Source organism: Nematostella vectensis, chromosome 4, assembly GCF_932526225.1.
Source record: "Nematostella vectensis chromosome 4, jaNemVect1.1, whole genome shotgun sequence".
Classification (NCBI taxonomy): domain Eukaryota; kingdom Metazoa; phylum Cnidaria; class Anthozoa; order Actiniaria; family Edwardsiidae; genus Nematostella; species Nematostella vectensis.
The window spans coordinates 11,949,780-11,969,873 of NC_064037.1; the positions used below are offsets into that span (position 1 = coordinate 11,949,780).

At 39.2% G+C, this 20,094-nt stretch overlaps 1 protein-coding gene and 1 long non-coding RNA gene across 3 annotated transcripts; both read left to right on the top strand.

Moving 5' to 3' along the window:
- Window positions 1–2,776: 2,776 nt before the first annotated feature.
- Window positions 2,777–10,967, top strand: LOC5516579. 2 transcript variants are annotated; one of them, XM_032386412.2, is made up of 8 exons: window positions 2,777–3,042; window positions 5,046–5,147; window positions 5,255–5,321; window positions 5,612–5,655; window positions 5,835–5,884; window positions 6,654–6,705; window positions 8,235–8,336; window positions 8,605–10,967. In XM_032386412.2, exons 3-8 carry the CDS (start codon window positions 5,260–5,262, stop codon window positions 10,572–10,574), a joined length of 2,280 nt encoding a protein of 759 aa, XP_032242303.2. In that variant the 5' UTR covers window positions 2,777–3,042; window positions 5,046–5,147; window positions 5,255–5,259; the 3' UTR covers window positions 10,575–10,967. The 2 variants fall into 2 exon arrangements, with proteins under 2 accessions (XP_032242303.2, XP_032242304.2); XM_032386413.2 differs by having other exon boundaries at window positions 5,074–5,147.
- Window positions 10,968–15,117: 4,150 nt separating this feature from the next.
- On the top strand, window positions 15,118–16,730 carry LOC116620710. The gene is made up of 2 exons (XR_004297172.2): window positions 15,118–15,350; window positions 16,107–16,730. It is a non-coding gene; the product is annotated as an uncharacterized LOC116620710 (long non-coding RNA).
- The last annotated feature ends 3,364 nt before the right edge of the window (window positions 16,731–20,094 follow it).

Consider the following 20,094-nt stretch of genomic DNA (forward strand, 5'->3'; position numbering starts at 1 on the left):
CTGTATTTACTCGTATTTACATTTGCGACCCGAGTGCGAGACACGCGGCTCAAGATAAGAATTAAGTTAAGTGCTGACTGCTTTGGACTAATACAGCTTACTTCAAGACGTAATTAAGTGTGCTCTGGACACTCATGAATGGACTCGAGGTATTTACCTTGATTGCTTAATCTATTTTGAAGTGGAAGTAGTTTGAAACAATTGATGGAAATCGTCTCCTACAAATCGCTTTGTCGATGAATCTACTTTACATTGGACACTTGACCGGCTACCCTAAGATGAATTTTATTTTCTTACTATAAAATATCTTGATCTCTCTAATTGAATCTCATCATTTTAACCATGTCGATTTTAATAAAGTACAGCATAGGTGTTGTAAGTCATGTAAGTGTAAAATATGTACTTAAATCTATGAAAATTATTTTGGTACTTTGGTGCTTCCTTTAGATAAGCTTAAGTTTTATTATTTCCCTGAAATACCTTAATCCCTCATTGAATGTCATTTTGTTTTTATGGAACAATTTCAAAAAAAATCTAGAGATTTGTAATATTTTTGTAGTGTTCTGATCTTGAAAATATGTTTATGCTCTATAAATTTCAATCAAGTCTGGATATTTTATAGCCCTCTCATTTGACTTCAAAATAAATAATTGTTGTTGATTACTTGTAACTTACATAAATAAAATAATACATTTCAATAAAATTATATTGTTAATACAATAGGACTTACTTTGGGTGTTGAAATAAATTTACCCCTAAGTGATAGCACATTGAGGGCAGTGAACCAAAGAAATGTTTAAGAAATATCAATTTTAAAACACATTCTCAGCTTTCCTTAATCTTATTTCGATGCTAACTCTAATGTAGGGATAGTATTTGAAGATAGGACAATCAGCCCTGTCTACTTTCATGGAGCACACCTCGAGTCCACCCCACACCTTAAGAGATGATGCTCTTACCTTTCTCGCCCCAATCAGTGTTGTGATATGGCATTTAAAATAAAAAACAAGATTATATATTTTTTATTATATCCAAAGTAGGCAGTAAAATCTTTGTCATACATGTCACACAAACAAGTTGCAGATCTCAGGTATCCTAGTCAACCCTGCGCGCAGGGTCTAGTTCCAAAATAAATGCCACAACCCACACAAATACTGAAACGGCAAAATAGACAAAATGTGTAGAGGATAAGGTGAGACCTAGAATTGGGTGATTTATTTTGATAATTTCGTGCACGAGAGATCAGCAAAAAGCCGTTTTTATTTACAAGAACACAATGTGAATGCTACGACCGCCAATGCGTCGTTGTGGTTCTTTAAGAGTTCTGCAAACAATCCCACATCCCTTTGTAAGTTAGCCAGCTAATGATTTAACTATGGTTAATCTTGGCCGTATTTTTTAATCATAGAATACTGATACATCAATCACAGTTTTAGTAATTATTTTAATATAGAATCATATTTTATCGAGCGCTAACAATATCAAGGACGTTGTCTTTCAATTCAGCCGAATGACTGAAATAAAAGGCCCACAAAATAAAAATTAACCGTTTAGACTAAAACCGTTTAGACTAAAATTACTGGGATTAAAATGATAACTAAAAACAATGTAAATCGAAAAAATCGCATCAAGTCAGAAAAAAAAACATACACATTAACAGACATTCTTTCTTCTAAGCACTCGTATAAAAATCAGGACATTATTGTTAAAGAAGGTATTGTTTTCATCTGACGCGGGTCAGTTCACTGTGCAGTAAACGCCGCTCATTTTAGCAACAATTGTGAAAATCGCTTCGAAATAATGATACTTTCTGAACAAACCATTGGATAAAATAAGCTTGATTTTTATTTCAAGAAAGGTTAATAGTTTTGTATCATTTAGGTCGTTTTGGATTGTTCAAATATACAATATTCGAGGCAAAAAGATAAAAACAAATGCTGAGTGATACGGAACTAGGACTGCTACGGAACTGGTAATCATACTGTAGTGCAGTCGATTCCATTTGCTTGACGCGTTGTTTTGTAGGCTATGAAAACCCCATGCATTGGAATCATTCTGAAATTCAGTACATCCTACAATAAAATCGATTAGATTATATTTCTACGATAGCAAACAATGCTGGGTAAGGTATATTTTTCAAAATGATGGGAGTTCTAAACATTCAAAACAAACAACAGTGTCACGCAAGTCGGAGTCACTGACTTTAAATTTGGTGAATAAGCGGGGAATGGGAGTTACTATCATAGTTATAAAAAAAAGGGCAACCAAACAGGGCTTGTAAAAAACACACCAATTCCTCACTAAAGAGCTACGAATACGTGCACTGAATAAAGCAATCGTTTTACAGGTTGTCAGCAACAGTAATAGCGACTAATAAAAGCAATAATAAACAGTAGTCATGATAAATGCAGATATCCATTTTATATACTTTTTAAAGCAAACTAAAACCGATGTGGAATGTCATGCCGTCTATTTTCAGAAAATGTCAATTTTTCCGCATTCATCATTCCTATATTTCGCAATTTCCTTTTAACCGGAATTGAAACAAGCATTTTATAAGTAAAATGATTTTAACGCCTTTAAATCGGCTGCGACGGACGGTTAGAGGTTAAAACGGATCTTAACTTTTTTTTTTTTGCTGTTTTGGTTTTTTTTTCGCCATGTGGTCAGTGAGCATTCTTTGCTGCGGCGCGATTAGTTTCGAACAAATACGCCACGTATGGAAGACGTTATGCGTGCTTGGGTTTAGGTCACGGACAAGCACACTTGCGGAATCCATTATACCTACCGAAATTGCAGCATTGTTTATATAATACTTCGATACCGATGCATCGACGAGGAAATTGCAAACTTATTTTCTCATTACTACTGATTGATATGTGAAAGTATGTAATCGCGTATGACGTCAGGGATGACGTGGTGTTAACTGATTTTACTTCCAAGAAACAGTATGTGAGCAAATAGTCGCTTATTTGACCCCAACAAGTCAGTATCTCAGCCGTGCACGATCTGTCTTAATCAAAGTACCGGCCTATGCAACAGGTAGGTTACATTCTCGTGAAAGATTCTAGTGTGGATTAAGCGCTTTCGCGGGAAAACTGATGGAATAATCATCGGTGCGCTCGCTTGTATATGCAGTGCAGTCTTAAAAACTCACATGGTCTATTTCTATCTACTTTCTGTCACACCTCTGGGATTTCTGGGTACGATTTCTAACCTCGTCCTGTCATAGCTAGTAGTAACTATGGTGCAATGTAATCCTATCATTCTTAAAAGCGTAAGATTTAATAGTGTTTGAAATTTCAATAAGAGGGAACTTTTGCTTATTATTGTATTCCGTTGTCAGTTGTTTGTGCTACAACAATAAACGTTCATCAATTAATTTGAATGACAATCATATTTTTGTAGTTTCTGGAGAAATGTTTTAATACCTGATAAATGCCTATTTACAATAAAAGCTAATTATTTGAGGTGATTCTTTGGATTTTTTTTAACAGAAAACGTTTTTTCATAGTGCGACTTGTCCACGTTGCGTTATTTTCCGTTTGAGTTAGACCATCGAACTCGTAACAAAAGTCAGTCCCGTTAATACACTAACATTTTTTTCTGACAGAGGAAAAAAATGGCATGAAATTTTCCAATTCTCAATATATATGCCCAAGATTCCGCATACAAGGAGTTCCTCCAAAAGCTTTATTTCAAATTTTAAAGATATGAAATTTAGATATAAGCGAGCAAAGTTTCTGATCAGAGCCCAACTTCTCCCTAAAAACGAGGAGAATTCATAATTTAAACATTTGAAAACTGCACTTCAAGCCTCATATCTCGAAGACGAATCCATTAGAAAAAATACTTTTTGTTATGATGATTTACATAACATAAGGAACCTATATGTAAAAATTCAAGCTTAGTAAACTTAACCAGACCTTATTTTGGGAAAACTTGCCTTTTTTTTTTTGCTCTGCCATTTTTTTTTTCAAAAGTTGCAATTTTTGCGGCGATATTCTTATCGCCCTCCAAAGCGCACGATTTTATGGCGACAGCGGCAAATATCTACATGCATCTCAGAGCATGCCCTAATCATTAATGCAAAATGATACCAAAAGGCTTGGAGCCAAGGCTTGGTACCCAAGGTACATTTTTAGCAGGGCAAGCAAGAGAAATTGTTGTTATATAAGATTACAAGCAATTTGCTGCTAATTTTTAACATTAGCTCCGCTGTGGCCTAGTTCAGCGTGGGGTGCGATTCCCTGTTTGCAGAGGCCTCTTTTCTCTGTATTTCGCTGGGCTGACGTTCTCTTTTCCTCTCGAACGCCAGCCCAGCGAAATACAGAGAAAAGAGGCCTCTGCTAGCAGGGAAGGGGTGCGATAAAAAATGGCGGAAATAATCGAAGCTCTCTGTCGCGCGAAAGATATTTCAAGTGTAGAAACAAAGGAGCAAGTTTTACGGTTTATGTTTATGCAGCTTTGTTATATGAATTTTGTTAAAGAAAATTTTAGAATATTTTTGCTCTAAATATCTTTTTCGGTCGTGCGACGTAGCACTTGTTCTAAATTATTTATAGAAACTAAATGCTGGGTAAGTGTTCTCGAGAATGCTTTTCATACCATATCGACCAGACCGTGAAAAGACACAATCAAAACAACACCAATTATTTGACAACGCCTGGATATATGGTCTCGTGAGGGTATGGATGACATGGCCGATGAGTGGAAACCGGAATTGGAACCGAGAGGCAATCAGGGAGTTACGCCTAATTAAAATCGCGGTTGTTATCATAAATGACGGTAAAGAAACTATTGAATAATAATGGTTAATACAGATCCCTTTATGTCTGACTGATATTATTTTTTGAGAGGAATTAAGTTTCTTATCGTACGTATCAAACAATTAAACTCGGTGTTTTGAGAAAACACTTTAAGACTCATCATAATCTCTTTCGAAACTTGTCTGGCGTTTGTAGACATTGCTGGCAGGCGCTGAAAGCACATGATAAACTTTGTTTGGCTTACTTTAAAGTCGTCAATTTATTGTATTTTTGTAGACTATTTATTTGCATCCATTCTTCTAAGTTGGCAAAGCAGCTTTGTGTTCTACCAAGCCTGTATCTCAGACGTTCTGCTCTCGAATCCAGATCATTTAATATGTAAGTAAAGTATCGAAATTATGGTCACGTGATTTTAAAACAGACAAAAGCACGTTCCCTTGTTTTTAGTGCTCGTGTTTGCCTGAAGGTTCTTGTTTTCTCCTCAGATGACATGCCATCGTTCGGTTGCTGCATTGGTTTTGTGCCTCAGTTGAGATTCTGGCAGAGAAAAAGGTACTATTTCCTCTGGAATTTTTTATTTCTACTCGGTTAACTCGAACTTCTCGCTAACTTCTCGCCTCCATCACTCATGCATAACGCTTTTTTATGATTAATATAAAATATCAGCAGTTCATATATTTTCCAGGCTATCCGGTTAAACACTCTAGCCGATATTACTCTTCCGTCAGAGTTGGATTTAGGGTGATTCTGCAGTAGTCTTAATTTTTTAGATCAGACCTATCAGATCAGAGTTGTTAGCATATAGAATCTAGCTTTGTAAACGGTGGTTATTTTCCTCGCAGTAAAGAACAAACGGGTGATGTCTACGGTTACAAATCTAAGAAAGGTAGGTAAAGTTTTGGCTTTTATTTCTATATGCAAGCTTATGCCTTCTTTGCGGATACGGGTGGGGGGGGGGGGGGGGGGCTTAGCGAAAAGGGGTAACCGTCCGTATAGATCTAGGACAACAGTCCAAGAAGCCGATCGCCGATTTTGTTTTATTTTTGTTTTTGTTTTGTTTTTCAGAAAGAAACGAGGTCTCGGAAGGAATAAACGAAAATTTTTATTACAATGAGGTAAGGTCAGAAAGTAAATTTCCACAAGTCGTAGCTTAAGCGTCATGTCTTTGGCCGGTTGGCATTTTCACATTATTTTCCAATTGATTATTATTAAACGTAGTCTCCTTTGCAGCTGCTCTTGTCGGAGTCACGCAACGCTCCCAGCCCCCAGCGTTGCGTGACTCCGACACGAGCGGCTGCAAAGGAGACTATATTAAATGAGGTCTTGTTTAAAAACATTGGAACGAAATACTGTCGTTTTTTCTAGCTCGCTCGGTCAATTCTTTATTAGGAAATTATATACCATATTTTTCGCTTTTTTGTCCCCCTACATAGCCGTAGCAGGCCTTTAATATTTGGGTTGCACAACCACGCCGGTACTGGTCATTTCCTTATATATATTTTTAAATATTGGGGGGGGACGTGTCCCCAGAGCCCCACCCCCTACTACGGCCCTGCCCTAGAACTGTGTACGTGCAGAATTTTGACGTAAACTTGCAGGGATTCTTATTTACTGCAATTTTACAGGCCGCCATATTTAAAAAAGGAAACATCACATGTTTCGCACGCGTTCGCCACAGGCTCTTAGACATTTAGAGAAACGATTTCCAATTGATTGATGTATGTTCAAAACTCAGGCTGAGTCAGACTTCAATCTGGCAGATGCTGGGGGCCCTTTTCGAGATTAATTATATATTCATACTACCTTATTTATCTACTAGGGGCCCCTACTAGCAAAGCCATGCATGCCATGGTGCTTATGTGCTTAATTTTCGTACTTTGCTAGGGATGCATAACAGAGTCTTCAGATGACATCGGTTACCTGCCCCCCATGAGAGGTGAATAAGTTTTTGTAAAAGATGTTTTTGCTCTAAGTAACTATGTGAGGAGAAGGGGCAGTAGCTATATGAGATGCAGGGGGGGGGGATACAGTAGCTATTGTAAGATGCAGGGGGGGGATACAGTAGCTATTGTAAGATGCAGGGGGGGGGATACAGTAGCTATTGTAAGATGCAGGGGGGGGGATACAGTAGCTATTGTAAGATGCAGGGGGGGGATACAGTAGCTATTGTAAGATGCAGGGGGGGGGATACAGTAGCTATTGTAAGATGCAGGGGGGGGATACAGTAGCTATTGTAAGATGCAGGGGGGGGGATACAGTAGCTATTGTAAGATGCAGGGGGGGGATACAGTAGCTATTGTAAGATGCAGGGGGGGGATACATTAGCTATTGTAAGATGCAGGGGGGGATACAGTAGCTATTGTAAGATGCAGGGGGGGGATACAGTAGCTATTGTAAGATGCAGGGGGGGATACAGTAGCTATTGTAAGATGCAGGGGGGGGATACAGTAGCTATTGTAAGATGCAGGGGGGGTGATACAGTAGCTATTGTAAGATGCAGGGGGGGGGATACAGTAGCTATTGTAAGATGCAGGGGGGGGGATACAGTAGCTATTGTAAGATGCAGGGGGGGGGATACAGTAGCTATTGTAAGATGCAGGGGGGGGATACAGTAGCTATATGAGATGCAGGGGGGGGATACAGTAGCTATTGTAAGATGCAGGGGGGGGGGTACACTAGCTATTGTAAGATGCAGGGGGGGGGATACAGTAGCTATTGTAAGATGCAGGGGGGGGGTACAGTAGCTATTGTAAGATGCAGGGGGGGGTACAGTAGCTATTGTAAGATGCAGGGGGGGATACAGTAGCTATTGTAAGATGCAGGGGGGGTACAGTAGCTATTGTAAGATGCAGGGGGGGGGGGGTACAGTAGCTATTGTAAGATGCAGGGGGGGGGTACAGTAGCTATTGTAAGATGCAGGGGGGGTACAGTAGCTATTGTAAGATGCAGGGGGGGGTACAGTAGCTATTGTAAGATGCAGGGGGGGTACAGTAGCTATTGTAAGATGCAGGGGGGGGTACAGTAGCTATTGTAAGATGCAGGGGGGGGGTACAGTAGCTATTGTAAGATGCAGAACGCGCTAAACACCACATCTTCTTATATTTGAAGAATCGCCAGTCGTCCAAAATTAAGATTTGAATAGGACCCGGTTGTTAAGAATGTATTTGACTGGTTTCCAGTAGGACAAGTAGCAAGGCCACTCAAAGGGCTAGTGAACAATCCACAGGAAACCCAACCACAGAAAACCCGATAAAAGCGTCTGTGACTAGGCTGATATGTTTGTACATCACTGGTTATCACTTACGAATTGAATTTATAGGGATACAAGCCATCAACGCATGTACTTATTGTGTTATCACCGGTTATCGCTATAAATTGAAATGATGGGGATACAAGCTATCAAATCATGGAATAATAGAGCCATAACAAAAGTAATTGATGATTGTATTATACTTTTTAATTTAGAAAACGCAATATTCTACGATGATGAGATATACTCCCACGCAAAAGAAAGACAAAACGTCACGTGGTTTATCCCGGAAATGTTCTCCGACCATAATGAAGAAAGTATGTATAATTTATTACCCTTATCTCTATAATCCCAACAACCACCACATCCTTTTCCTTCCCCCCCCCCCTTTCTTAATTTTTTTCCTTTTCAACGTGTCTTATGTTTTCGGCGACCCCTCTCCCCCCATTCCCCACTTTTCCCTTTCTTTAGTTTTTTTCTTTTGCATGAGTCTGTTACAGTCGAGTATGTTGCTGACAACCCTCCCCCTTTCCCTCCTCTGCCCTTTCGAAATTTTTCTCTTTTTCACAAGTCTTCTGTTTCCAGGCGAGTATGTTGGTAAAAACCCCTCACGAGTGGTTTCTGAGAAGCAGGAACCCGGCACTGAAGTCTACGCTGTACTAGAAGGTCCCGGATGCGACGACGATTACCAAAGTGACCATGAAGCTGAGACAAACAAAGACCCATCTGTATATGTCACCTTGGAACAGGACCAGGGACCATATGAAGTTGGGTATTTCCAACAGGGAACAGAAATGAGCCATGAGGCTCGCTACAGTGTACACGAAGGACCAGAAGGGACATGCTTGTACGGAGAGCTGGACATTTCCTTAACTGAGGACCACTTGTATCAAGGACTAGGTCCCTCCAATGGTAACTGTGACAAAGACAAGGAGGAGATATTGTCGATTCAGTCGTCGTCGGCCCCCCTGTTTCAAGGACATTGTCCTTCCAACTGCGAACAAAAGAAAAACCTTGAGAATGATACATTGACGGATCAGGCACAGATTAACATCGACGAATTATTGGAGACCATCGGGTTTTATCTTAAAGGCAAAGTTGAGTCCGATAGCTTGGGCGAAGAAGGATGTCCCAAGGGAAGTGCCAATTCGACAGGAGATGATGAAATGTCTCATGAACTACACGAAGAAACTACCGTTTCCGAGAAAAAGTCGATCAACTCACATTGCATTTCTGAAAACATTTATTTCGAGCTGGAGCGACCCGAAGATGAAAATATGCCACACCAGGAGGCGATGGTCGAATTGGACTGCCCTTCAAATAACATGATCGAAAATATATATCACGTGTTGGAGAATCCCCAACGAAAGGAATCAGAAGAATCCGCAGTGTATATTGATTCTACAGAAGTGACAGGGAAAGACCTCGAAGATTCCGAGAGCCACGACGTCATCTATCACGTGTTGGAGAATCCCCAACGAAAAGGATCGGAAGACTTCGCGGTGAGCCTTGATTCTACGGAAGTGACCCGGGAAGACCTCGGAGATTCCGAGAGCCACGACGTCATCTATCACGTGTTGGAGAATCCCCAACGAAAAGGATCGGAAGACTTCGCGGTGAGCCTTGATTCTACGGAAGTGACCCGGGAAGACCTCGGAGATTCCGAGAGCCACGACGTCATCTATCACGTGTTGGAGAATCCCCAACGAAAAGGATCGGAAGACTTCGCGGTGAGCCTTGATTCTACGGAAGTGACCCGGGAAGACCTCGGAGATTCCAAAAGCCACGACGTCATCTATCACATGTTGGAGAATCCCCAACGAAAAGGATCGGAAGACTTCGTGGTGAGCCTTGATTCTACGGAAGTGACCCGGGAAGACCTCGGAGATTCCGAGAGCCACGACGTCATCTATCACGTGTTGGAGAATCCCCAACGAAAAGGATCGGAAGACTTCGCGGTGAGCCTTGATTCTACGGAAGTGACCCGGAAAGACCTCGGAGATTCCGAGAGCCACGACGTCATCTATCACGTGTTGGAGCATCAAGAGCAAGAGAAAGACTCCACGAGGTGCCTTCATTCTACAGAGGTGATCAAGGGAGACCTCGGAAAATCCGAGAAGTTCACCGAACCCCCTAATTTAGGCATTGGAAATTTCTACGATAAAGACATCATTGAAACATCCGAAATTCAAGACGAAGCCATATATGGAAATGTGTACAATGGAACCGTTATGGTTTATGTTAATGGAAATGAGAAATCGGAAACTTCAAACGAGGATTATTACCTTAACAGTGACGAAAACATTTATGTCAACAAAGAAATCATAGATGAAAATGACTTCACTGAGAGCTCTGATAATCTTAAATGCCAGAGTTATGAAAAGGATGGCGCAAATGGTTACCATGGTAACAGAGAGGATCTAAACAGGAATAGGCACTGGGGAGGCGTCGAGCAGGAAGAGCAGGAAGACATTTTTGTCGATGTACGAGAACTGCTAACGGCTGAGCAAAGACGACTTTACAAGGAGGCATGGCGGAAGAGTGCTCCGATCTAATGCTGCACACTGATGATACCGTATTTATTTTAAAGAAAGAATCCACCCAGATTTTGAAAAAAAAAGGTCATTGCGACGAAGCTGTGATTTGCCTTATTGTGTGGCCTCGAAGCGGGTTAGCACGGCTTGGACTTTCAAACTGATACTGTTTGAGATTTTACTGTACAAAATTGTATCAGAAAGAGTTGTTCATAGCGGATTGTCTTTACTTTATGTACAAGCATAGTCGGGTATAGAAATGATGGTCTCTGGTGGAAGTTTGCATAACTTTTGAAGACACTGTTAGATGCTAAAAGTCATGGAAATTCGGTAAAGGCGTTTTTCTGCTCGGGTTTCGCCAGAGGATTTAGATATCATTAGTTAAGTTTCATTAAAGATGTAGTAGAAAAAAAACCTTGTCTGCCTTGTTGGTTTATTGGATGTTTTTTAAACCATCAGATGTCTTAAATGGGCAGTAAGTGACATTTTGCTTTTTCTGAAGTATATAGCACACAAACATAACAACCCCACAACAACAATCAATTTCCAAGGCTTGGACTTTTATTTTCTTCAATTTAAAAAAAGCATCAAAATGCTTTTTAACATGCTATTGATATATAATATTTATAAATACTTTCTATTTTCAAAGAGAGACCTACATATGACCCTTACTTGCGCAACCACAATGCATTTAAATATTTGCATTACCCCGACAACACATAAATCAAAATAATATCTTTTTTGCACAAGTTTAGAGTGGTTTTAACAACAAAATGTAATTGTTAATGTGTAATAGTCAAGCCAGAACAAAAAATAACAAAGACATGACAGTGTATTAGTTTTTGAAAACCACTCTATAAGCGATACCCGCGCTATTTACAAACAATATACATGCACAAAATATAGAGTTGCCCACTAAACCGACTCTCCTCATTCGTTACCCCCAGTGCACCTTGGTCTTAGCGTGCGCCACAGGAATTTTAGATGTTATGAAGTTAGCAAAAGAAACTTCGGAATAATTTTTTATGCTCCCGATAAAAATGTGGAGTTATGAAGATAGCTTATTCGTTATGTACCTTGACCGGGAAGAAACAGTCGCCCGGGTAAAAACTAGCTAAATCTTTAAAATTTATTTTATTTCTATTTTTGCCAAACAAATTATTTTCCTTGAAACCAGATTATCATATGAGCCTCTAGCAATTGATGTTGTCTAAAATTCTTTCCAAGAACAGGAAACGCGCAAAAATTGTTGCTATTTTACCTGTCACAGCGACCAATGGTACAGGAGGTGTGGTGCCTTTTGAAAATGCCGAAGAAGGCGAAGACGAGGTTGCTCGAGAATCAAGTTATGATCGAGGAAACACCCTTTGAAGCTTATCTAGAAGATTCCCCTGTGTCAACAGCTGATAAGCGTGGGTGGGTGCAAAAGATAATTAACCTAGTCGAGAGGAAACAAACTCTGGCTTAGATTCTTGAAGAGTGTATCTAACATAAGACAATTGGAAGATGAAGATGTAGAGGATTAAAAATGAAAAGAAAAATCGGGTGTGATGAATTCTTGTAAGACTTTAAAACATAATAAAAGACAGAATAGCAGCTGGCTTAATACAACGTGACCAATTAGCCCCGTGATCTCCAATTCTCAAAAAGATGATCCACACGACCACGATCACGTGATGATGTTAACATTATCGTCATTTATAAAATCGGGGGTACTAAAACAGTATCAACAGTAAAAACTAAGACTTTAACAACAGCCCTGACAATGTTAAATGCATTTTTCTTGTTATATGTTTAAGAATAAACACTGCAATCTCAATGTTTATATGTTTATTCTTTTCTCAAAAAACAGGTTGAACACAACTTTTAATGAAATATGAAAAATTCAAATAGCTGTTTTCGACATCAGATTCGCCTCTTTCTCAGGCGTAAAATCGCTTTTGCCCTCAAGAAATTTGAGGAAAAGATGCGAATGCCATTTCAAATAATGTGTAAGAAGATAGGATCATGGAAGAATTGGACAAAGAGGGTTTTGTGGTTGGGTTCTCCCAAGTTTGTTGTTACTGGCTTAACGACAGTAAGCCTGCACTTACTGTCATTCTAACAAGAAGTGTAACTAGGCTGTAGAGCTATGTCTGGCCCGTACCCAGGATTTTTCTTGGGGGGGTGGGGTGGGTGCGAAATCCGAAAAAATGGACCTGATTTTTCCCCGGGGGGAGGGGGAGGGGGGAGTTCTCTGATAAAAATCTGACCACCCCTGAAAGAACAAACAGGGACTTTTTTTTATAGCTTTGCAGTATCTCCAAGGGATGTTTATTGTCGGATTTGGCTACAAAAAGGTCTGACTTGTGGATTGGTGACATACCAGAGTGATCTAGCTTATGCTTTATAGTTTTGTCTACAAAAAGCACGTCTAACCCACTGGGTACGGGCCTGTATTTCGAGGGTTTCATTTGGCATTTGATCTTGAATCAAGCCCTTTTAGAATGATAACCGATCTCCAAACATCATTAGCATTAGAGAAGGAAGAATCTCGTCCTAGAAAAAAGGCTGCTACAAGGGGAAAACTTACTAAGAGAAGCCACGCAACGCTCTTGGATAACTTCTGTCCTTCCCGCGAAAGCTAGGCTCAACTGAGTGATTTAAAGCACAACTAAAGAGGATTAATCATCTGTATCCAGGATCATAAACTACACAAGGTTGTCAAAACAGTCGAAAAGAGTTATAAGGATGTATTGTTACTGCATTATTTTGCATGCGTTTTCGACACCTACGACAATTAGGTTTGGATATTATTAATCAAACAATCCCATTATCCATCGTATTAACGGCTTCACGCTGCATTTTGTGTGAATGTGCGAAATTACCGGTGAGAGAAAATATATTATTTATTTCAAATCTTGAGGCACCCCGTCTAGAATTCAAATATCGTGGAATAGGGAATTGGTGGAATATTGTAAAGATAGAGTAGAAAAAAATGATCTTGTATGTGGATGGAACATGAGAATTTTAGTACAGGACGGGTATCATTTATTTTTATTCAACAGACTTTTTAATTTAAAACACGTTTCTCAATTTAGCAATGTGGCATTACTAATTGCATTCGCACATAAAAAATATATATTTCTTTAATAACATTTGCTTTTATTCATTGAACAGCTCTTAGTTTTAAAAATTAACCAAAAAGCATGGAGAACAATGTACACCCTTTTTTTTAAATAAGAACCTTTTATATAAGAACGTCCCGGCTGAGATTTGCTAAAATGCTAACATGCTAAGAACATCTCGAGGCTCACGGATATCAGCTTAGTCTTATGTGTTATATTGCTTTTTTAGTCTTATGTGTTCTTAAGTGTTAAATTGTGTTCATTTATGATAACAACCATAAATATTATATTGCTATTGATCATTTGTGTAATTCTCCATCTAATAATTCATTGGATACTATATAATTTTACAAGCACTAAAATTTAAGAACATCGTTAAGAACATTTTCAGCCTTAAAATGCTACAACGGCCGAGCCTCAAATAAAAAATAAAAATTAAGCATTCCTTATTTGCTTAGTTTTTTGTTCTTATTTGTCCTGGATTTCATTGAACTAAAATTAAAAATGTATAACCGATTACAACAGATGACCTGTATTAGAAAATCCGCAATAATCTTGAATATTCTTTGGATTTTCCCGTCTTTGTAAAATTTTCCATGGCGTTTTCCTCGCATTTTCCACATCAGATAATCTCACATTTTCAGGCTCCGTTAATCTGAGATATTCCAGGCATTTTCCTCGCATATTCCTTTACAAGAAAATTTGGAAAAATCCATCGCGTTTTCCCGGCGTTTACCGAGAAGGAAAACTCGAGTAATCCAAAGCTTTTCCTGAACAAAAAACGCATGGAAAATTAACCCCGTTTGGTCGCATTTTCCTCGCATATTCCTTGGCAAGAAAATGTGGAAAAATCCATCGCGTTTTCCCGGTGTTTACCGAGAAGGATAACGCGAGTAATCCAAAGATTTTCTGACCAGAAAACGCATGAAAAATTAACCCCGTATAATAACCCCGTTTGGTCGCATTTTCCTCGCATATTCCTTGGTAGGGAAACTATGGAGAAATCCATCGCGTTTTCCCGGCGTTTACCGAGAGGATAACGCAAGTAATCCAAAAAAAACGCATGAAAAATTAACCCCGTAAAATAACACCGTTTGGTCGCATTTTCCTCGAATATTTTTTGATAGGGAAATTATGGAAAAATCCATCGTGTCTTACCGGCGTTTACAGAGAAGGATAACGCGAGTAATCCAAAGATTTTCTGACCAGAAAACGAATGGAAAATTAACCCCGTAAAATAACACCGTTTGGTCGCATTTTCCTCGCATAGGGAAACTATGGAAAAATCCATCGCGTTTTCCCGGCGTTTACCGAGAAGGATAACGCGAGTAATACAAGATGCAAGATGCCGGTTCCTTGCCTGAAATAGATTAGCCTACGTGTAGCCGCTGACTCACGCTACGAGAGGATTTCGCGAGTCAGCGGCTACACGTAGGCTAGAAATGGATCCTCTCGAACAGATTGGCGGAGTTGTTGTGGGATCTGGCTTTGGGCTACCTGTGAATGCATGGCGCGAGTACTGGGTCCAGTGAGTGGAAACGAGGCAAAATTCAAATTCAAAAGAGAACTAGGTTGGATCAGTTTTTGTGAGCTTTATAGCGGGTTTCAGCTGGGTTTTTGCGAAACTTTCTTTTCAACAGCTATAGAAACTGGCCTTTACCCATGCTCAAGGAGAATTTCAGTCGAAATGGTGAGTATTCTAGTAGAAACACTAATTAACTACGAGCGTTTTGGCATTCAAACAATCACTCTTTGAGATGATGAGGTTGTAAAAAACCAAATAGCCTTTATCTCGATAATGTTATGTGTAAGTTTGCTTTTCTACTTAAGTTTAAGAATGAGAAAATGTGGACAAAGTTTTTACTTCTTTGTATGTGTGTTTATTATACGCGTCCTCTCAAGGCACGTCGATTTGGTAAATAGGCGCCATTAAACTGAAGCCCCAACGACATAAACTAAATAAGATCAATTTACTCTGTGCTTGGTCCTCCAAGGTATAACCGACACAATCGAATACAACCAAGCGTTCGACTGTGTTCGATTTCCTGAAGGAGTTTTATAATTAGATTCTGTTTGATTATTGAACATAATTCCATTGTCTATATATAAGTATTTGATTGAATACTTTAATCCGTTCAAATTGTTCCATCTGGACATTAAAGAATAAACATAAGTAGTTTGTGATAAAAAAAATGCTCTGAAGAATGTAGGAATATACCTTGTTGTCTTGCAAGCATGTATTGTCATGTAATAAAACATATTAGCAGAAAAAATAAAAATACAGACAATAAAATAAAATGTCACCCACAATTTTGTTTTTCTAGAAATCGGGACGGGAAACACCACCTAATCATCTCAAATAGTTGAATTTGCACCCACTCTTATATAGATCTTATATAACAAAAACGTTTAACATTTTAAATGTCCATTTATGTATTCATTGCAGAAATTAAATAACACCAAGGGACTTTTGCCACAAAAGAGAGAGAAGCAAAGCCAGGATGCAACATGATGATGGGTTATCAAGCTGGTGATTTGAAGACCTTGGGGTCTTTATATCAACAACTAGATGCTTCAATTGTAGACTCCGGGGTTGTCAGTAAGCAAAGCACCAGGAGACATTATAGAGGCTCTCCATGGCTGGATCACTGGAAAACCTGAGTAGTACTGTAGTATCTAGAGTTTCATGGCATTTCCTACAGCCCTTCTTGCCATGCATCTACAGTAAACACCCACAATAAGAACCTACTTTTTTTCTGAGTTACTATAGCCTAAACATGTTCTTATATGAGAGGTGCACAGTGATATTTTAGGCTATTTACTATAGGCTCTTCCTCTTATAGTAGATTCTTATTTTTATATGAAGTTATGGTAACATTGTCTGGCAGACTTATTGATGTAGATTGTAAAAAAAGACCATCCTCATCTCTAAAATTGTGAACCAAATGCTTGGCTTAGAGGTTCTTATTTGAACATTTTAGGCCAACAGGTTCTGATACACAGGTGCTCCTTGCAGTTGTAAAAGTTCAATATGTTCTATTTAAAAAAGATCTTTCTTTTTGGACCCGCACCTTGTGGCATTTATTTATTTAGTAATGCTCGTTTAGTTATTTTTTATTGAATGTTTTTAGAGAAGCTCAGCGATTTTACTAAGTGGAAGAGGTATTGCATAGTACCTTTTATACGAAAATTATACCATCACGGGCTCCCTGTGGTGAAATTTAAAAGATCTTGTATTTCCAAAACTAAGGCGAAATATCTGATTGTTTTTTTTTTGGTAGGGGAAATATAACAGTATTTGTTAATATTTCAAGATAAAACTGTCGTCGGCTGCATTAAAATGATTTATTTAAGAGAAAACGTTTTCAAAGCTAGACCCAATCCCCCTCACGGTTATTCAAAATGGCGGCCTATATTGGCACAGTATACGCTGTAAGTACCTCATAAAATCGCGTATTTTAGGTAAAAAAACCTCATTCTTTATGTATCAAGGACGTACAATGTCTATAACCTACTAAATATGAAATTTTGTCTTGATTTTAAATTTATTTCTTCTAAATCTGCGATTTATCGCAATTATCGGGTATTTTGACGTTGGCTCAATAAAAAGAGGTAGAGATTGAGTTAATAAGGGGGCTTTGTAAGTGTGTGTCAACTAGACACCAAAGACCAATAAGATGCTTTAGATATGCCTCCTTAATCAAAGTTATTAGGTTGTGATTCTTTTCTTGAGAATATTAGAGGATTTGGATGTTCTGCAGAAGAAACATCTGTAGAAAATCTTTGTCGCGCAAATAGCGCAAAATGGCACAGGAATTGTCACAAATTTGCGGTATTAAGGCTCGAAAGCACTTTAAAAAAATAGCTGACCAGCAGAGGCACTACGAAAAAAACAGTGCTTATTGCTCCCTACGTGTGCATCATAGTGATGAGGTTGAACGCATCGCATGCTTTTAACAGGATAACAACCAACCTCCAACGAATTGCCGCACCAACAGAGGACTATTTATTATCCTAAAGATGTCTTAATGATGACCTCAGGGATGGAAAGGGCCGTGGAGCATAAGGAAAGGAAAGGTCTCCAGGAAGCGAGAGAGGATGATAAAAAAAGTATAGAGCTTTTGTCAGACTTATAGAATATATTAACAGAATATATAATGGAGGCTGTTAAAAATGGTACGCTCCTTTTTCTGATGTCCGAGCTCCAAAATGTACATGAGACACGCTTGGGAGATTTTGGGAATAAGGAATTCTTTAACCGGTTTCTACTAAAGGACAGAGTTTAAGAGGCTTTTCCTAAGGTGCGGATCAGTGATCGACGGACCGTTATTGTAATAGAGGGGAGAAAGTTATTATGAAACAAACTTAAAGAGACTTTTCAGAATGATGCGCGTACGCTAGCATGTGCCCAGGGTCCGCGGGGTTTTCTTTTCCAAACAAAGGATTTTTCCTTTCGAGGGACGTTTTCTTCGAGGTACCGAAGAAACGACGGTGCTATAAACAAGTGTTCAAAAACTTTAGTGTTGACGATACTAGCATATCAACCTTAAGAGAGGACACGTTTAGCCCAAAACCTGACGTAAGCCAGAATTATTCTATTATTTTAACGATCAGAAGGTTTTGAGCGCCATATCTGTAGACGCCAGCCACCGCTGCCGATATATATTAGTTCGATATCCTTTTTTTTACAAAATGAAAGTATAAATCATGGAACGCTATTAGCCAGGGTTTTCGGCTTCATACGACCGAGTGGTTGGAAGTCAAGGGCGTCTGCCGGCGCCCCCGCTTTGACCCATAACTAGCATGGGGTAGAGCGAGGCTCTCGCCTCGGAAACAATTGATTTTAAAATAACATAGGGCCGTAACTAAAAAATAAACAAATGATCCGAGTTGTCATGGTATAATTTATCAGCGCACAATAGGCTGAAAAATCTCCGTCATCGGTGGGGCCTATTAATTACAGCCGCGTTGGTTGAATTAAAGCTCTGTAGCCCTTAATATAATACTTAGAGAACTCATTGAAAGAAAATTTCTGGGAAAATTCATGTGCACCACATTTGTGCTTATTAAATGAATAAAAATCAGTCATATTTGCATGTTAGCAACAAAAGGGATATAAATAAAGCCGCAAATGTAGCTTTTTATAGCTATTTATATGTTTCTTGGCTCGGAATTCGATAGAATATAGATGAAATGATAGAAATCGTTTTCAAATATGTGCATTTTGACTTTTTTTGTGTCTTAAAAACGTACGAAAATCTTACCACAGGGTACCCAGAACACCAGATTTCTTTAAAAAAAAAAATAATTGCTCTTTATTTATGGGTCCGCTAATGGTACCCGTGGGCACCGGTCTCAATATTAATTACCATCCTCTAGGCTGTATTTATACCAAGTTTGGTGCTTTTGTCCGCTGTGTATAGATTGAGCTCTTTTTGTGCGCTAAGCGACCAGACTATAGGGGGAATCCACATTGCAGTTTTACTTTCAAGCATGTTTTTTTTTTTTTTGCCCGTGCTTTTTTTGCCGCATCGTCTACAGACAACACTAGCCTTACCTGCTTTACAGTCGAAAGCAGACGCCAGGCGCCTACCCAGGAATGGCTCAGGGTGGTGGGCGGTCGTTGGTATTAAATCATTTGAAGTGAGCCAAATTTTGGCGGCCAAGGAGAGGCGGGGGGGGGGGGGGGGGGGGGGTTATACATACAGTTGAAGCTCTCGTAAGCGACCACCTTGGAAACTGAAAATTGTGGTCGTTAACGGAGCTGGTCTCTTACGAGAGCTTGCTCCCATAAGCGACCACTGGGCGCAAAAACTTGAACGTGGAATTTAAAACTTATCGTGATAATAACAACGCTGCCGATTTCTAAAGGGTGCAATAACAGGCCCGTACCCAGGGGGGAGGGGGGGTGCAGGGTGTGCGAACGGCGTGCTATTTGAAGACAAAACTCGAAATCATAAGCTAGATCACTCTGGTATAGGCCAAATCAGACAATAAACGTCGTGGTGATACTGCAAAGGCATAAACTTTTTTTTTGTATTTCGGAGGTGGTTAAATTTTTGGTTAAATCAGAAAACTCCCCCTCCTCATTCCTTGCATTTATACATTTTCTGGAGACAAAGAAATTTGAAATCTGAATTTTCTAATGAAAGTGAGAAAATTATAATTATGAAATTATTTAAAGTTGCCTACTGGAAAGGCAGCTTTTATGTGATTTCAGCATGCATTGGATATGATGTTTATCAGGTGTTGACTGATGTTGTAAAGCCAAAAATCATTTTGGTCGCTTAAGAGAGCTTAAAAATAAAAGAAAATCTCAGTTGGTGGTTTAAAATTGTGGTCGTTAACGGAGCCGGTCGCACCGATAAATTGGTCGCTTACGAGAGCTTAGAATTACAGAGTTTGTGGTTGTTATCGGAACTGGTCGCTTACAA

Bases quoted from the DNA above. Each gene is read 5' to 3' on its own strand.
- LOC5516579 (XM_032386412.2), top strand. From the start codon at position 5,260: ATGCCATCGTTCGGTTGCTGCATTGGTTTTGTGCCTCAGTTGAGATTC. The intron at 5,656-5,834 runs GTAGGTAAAGTT...TTTGTTTTTCAG, and splicing joins CGGTTACAAATCTAAGAAAG to AAAGAAACGAGGTCTCGGAA. The intron at 5,885-6,653 runs GTAAGGTCAGAA...GTACTTTGCTAG, and splicing joins AAAATTTTTATTACAATGAG to GGATGCATAACAGAGTCTTC.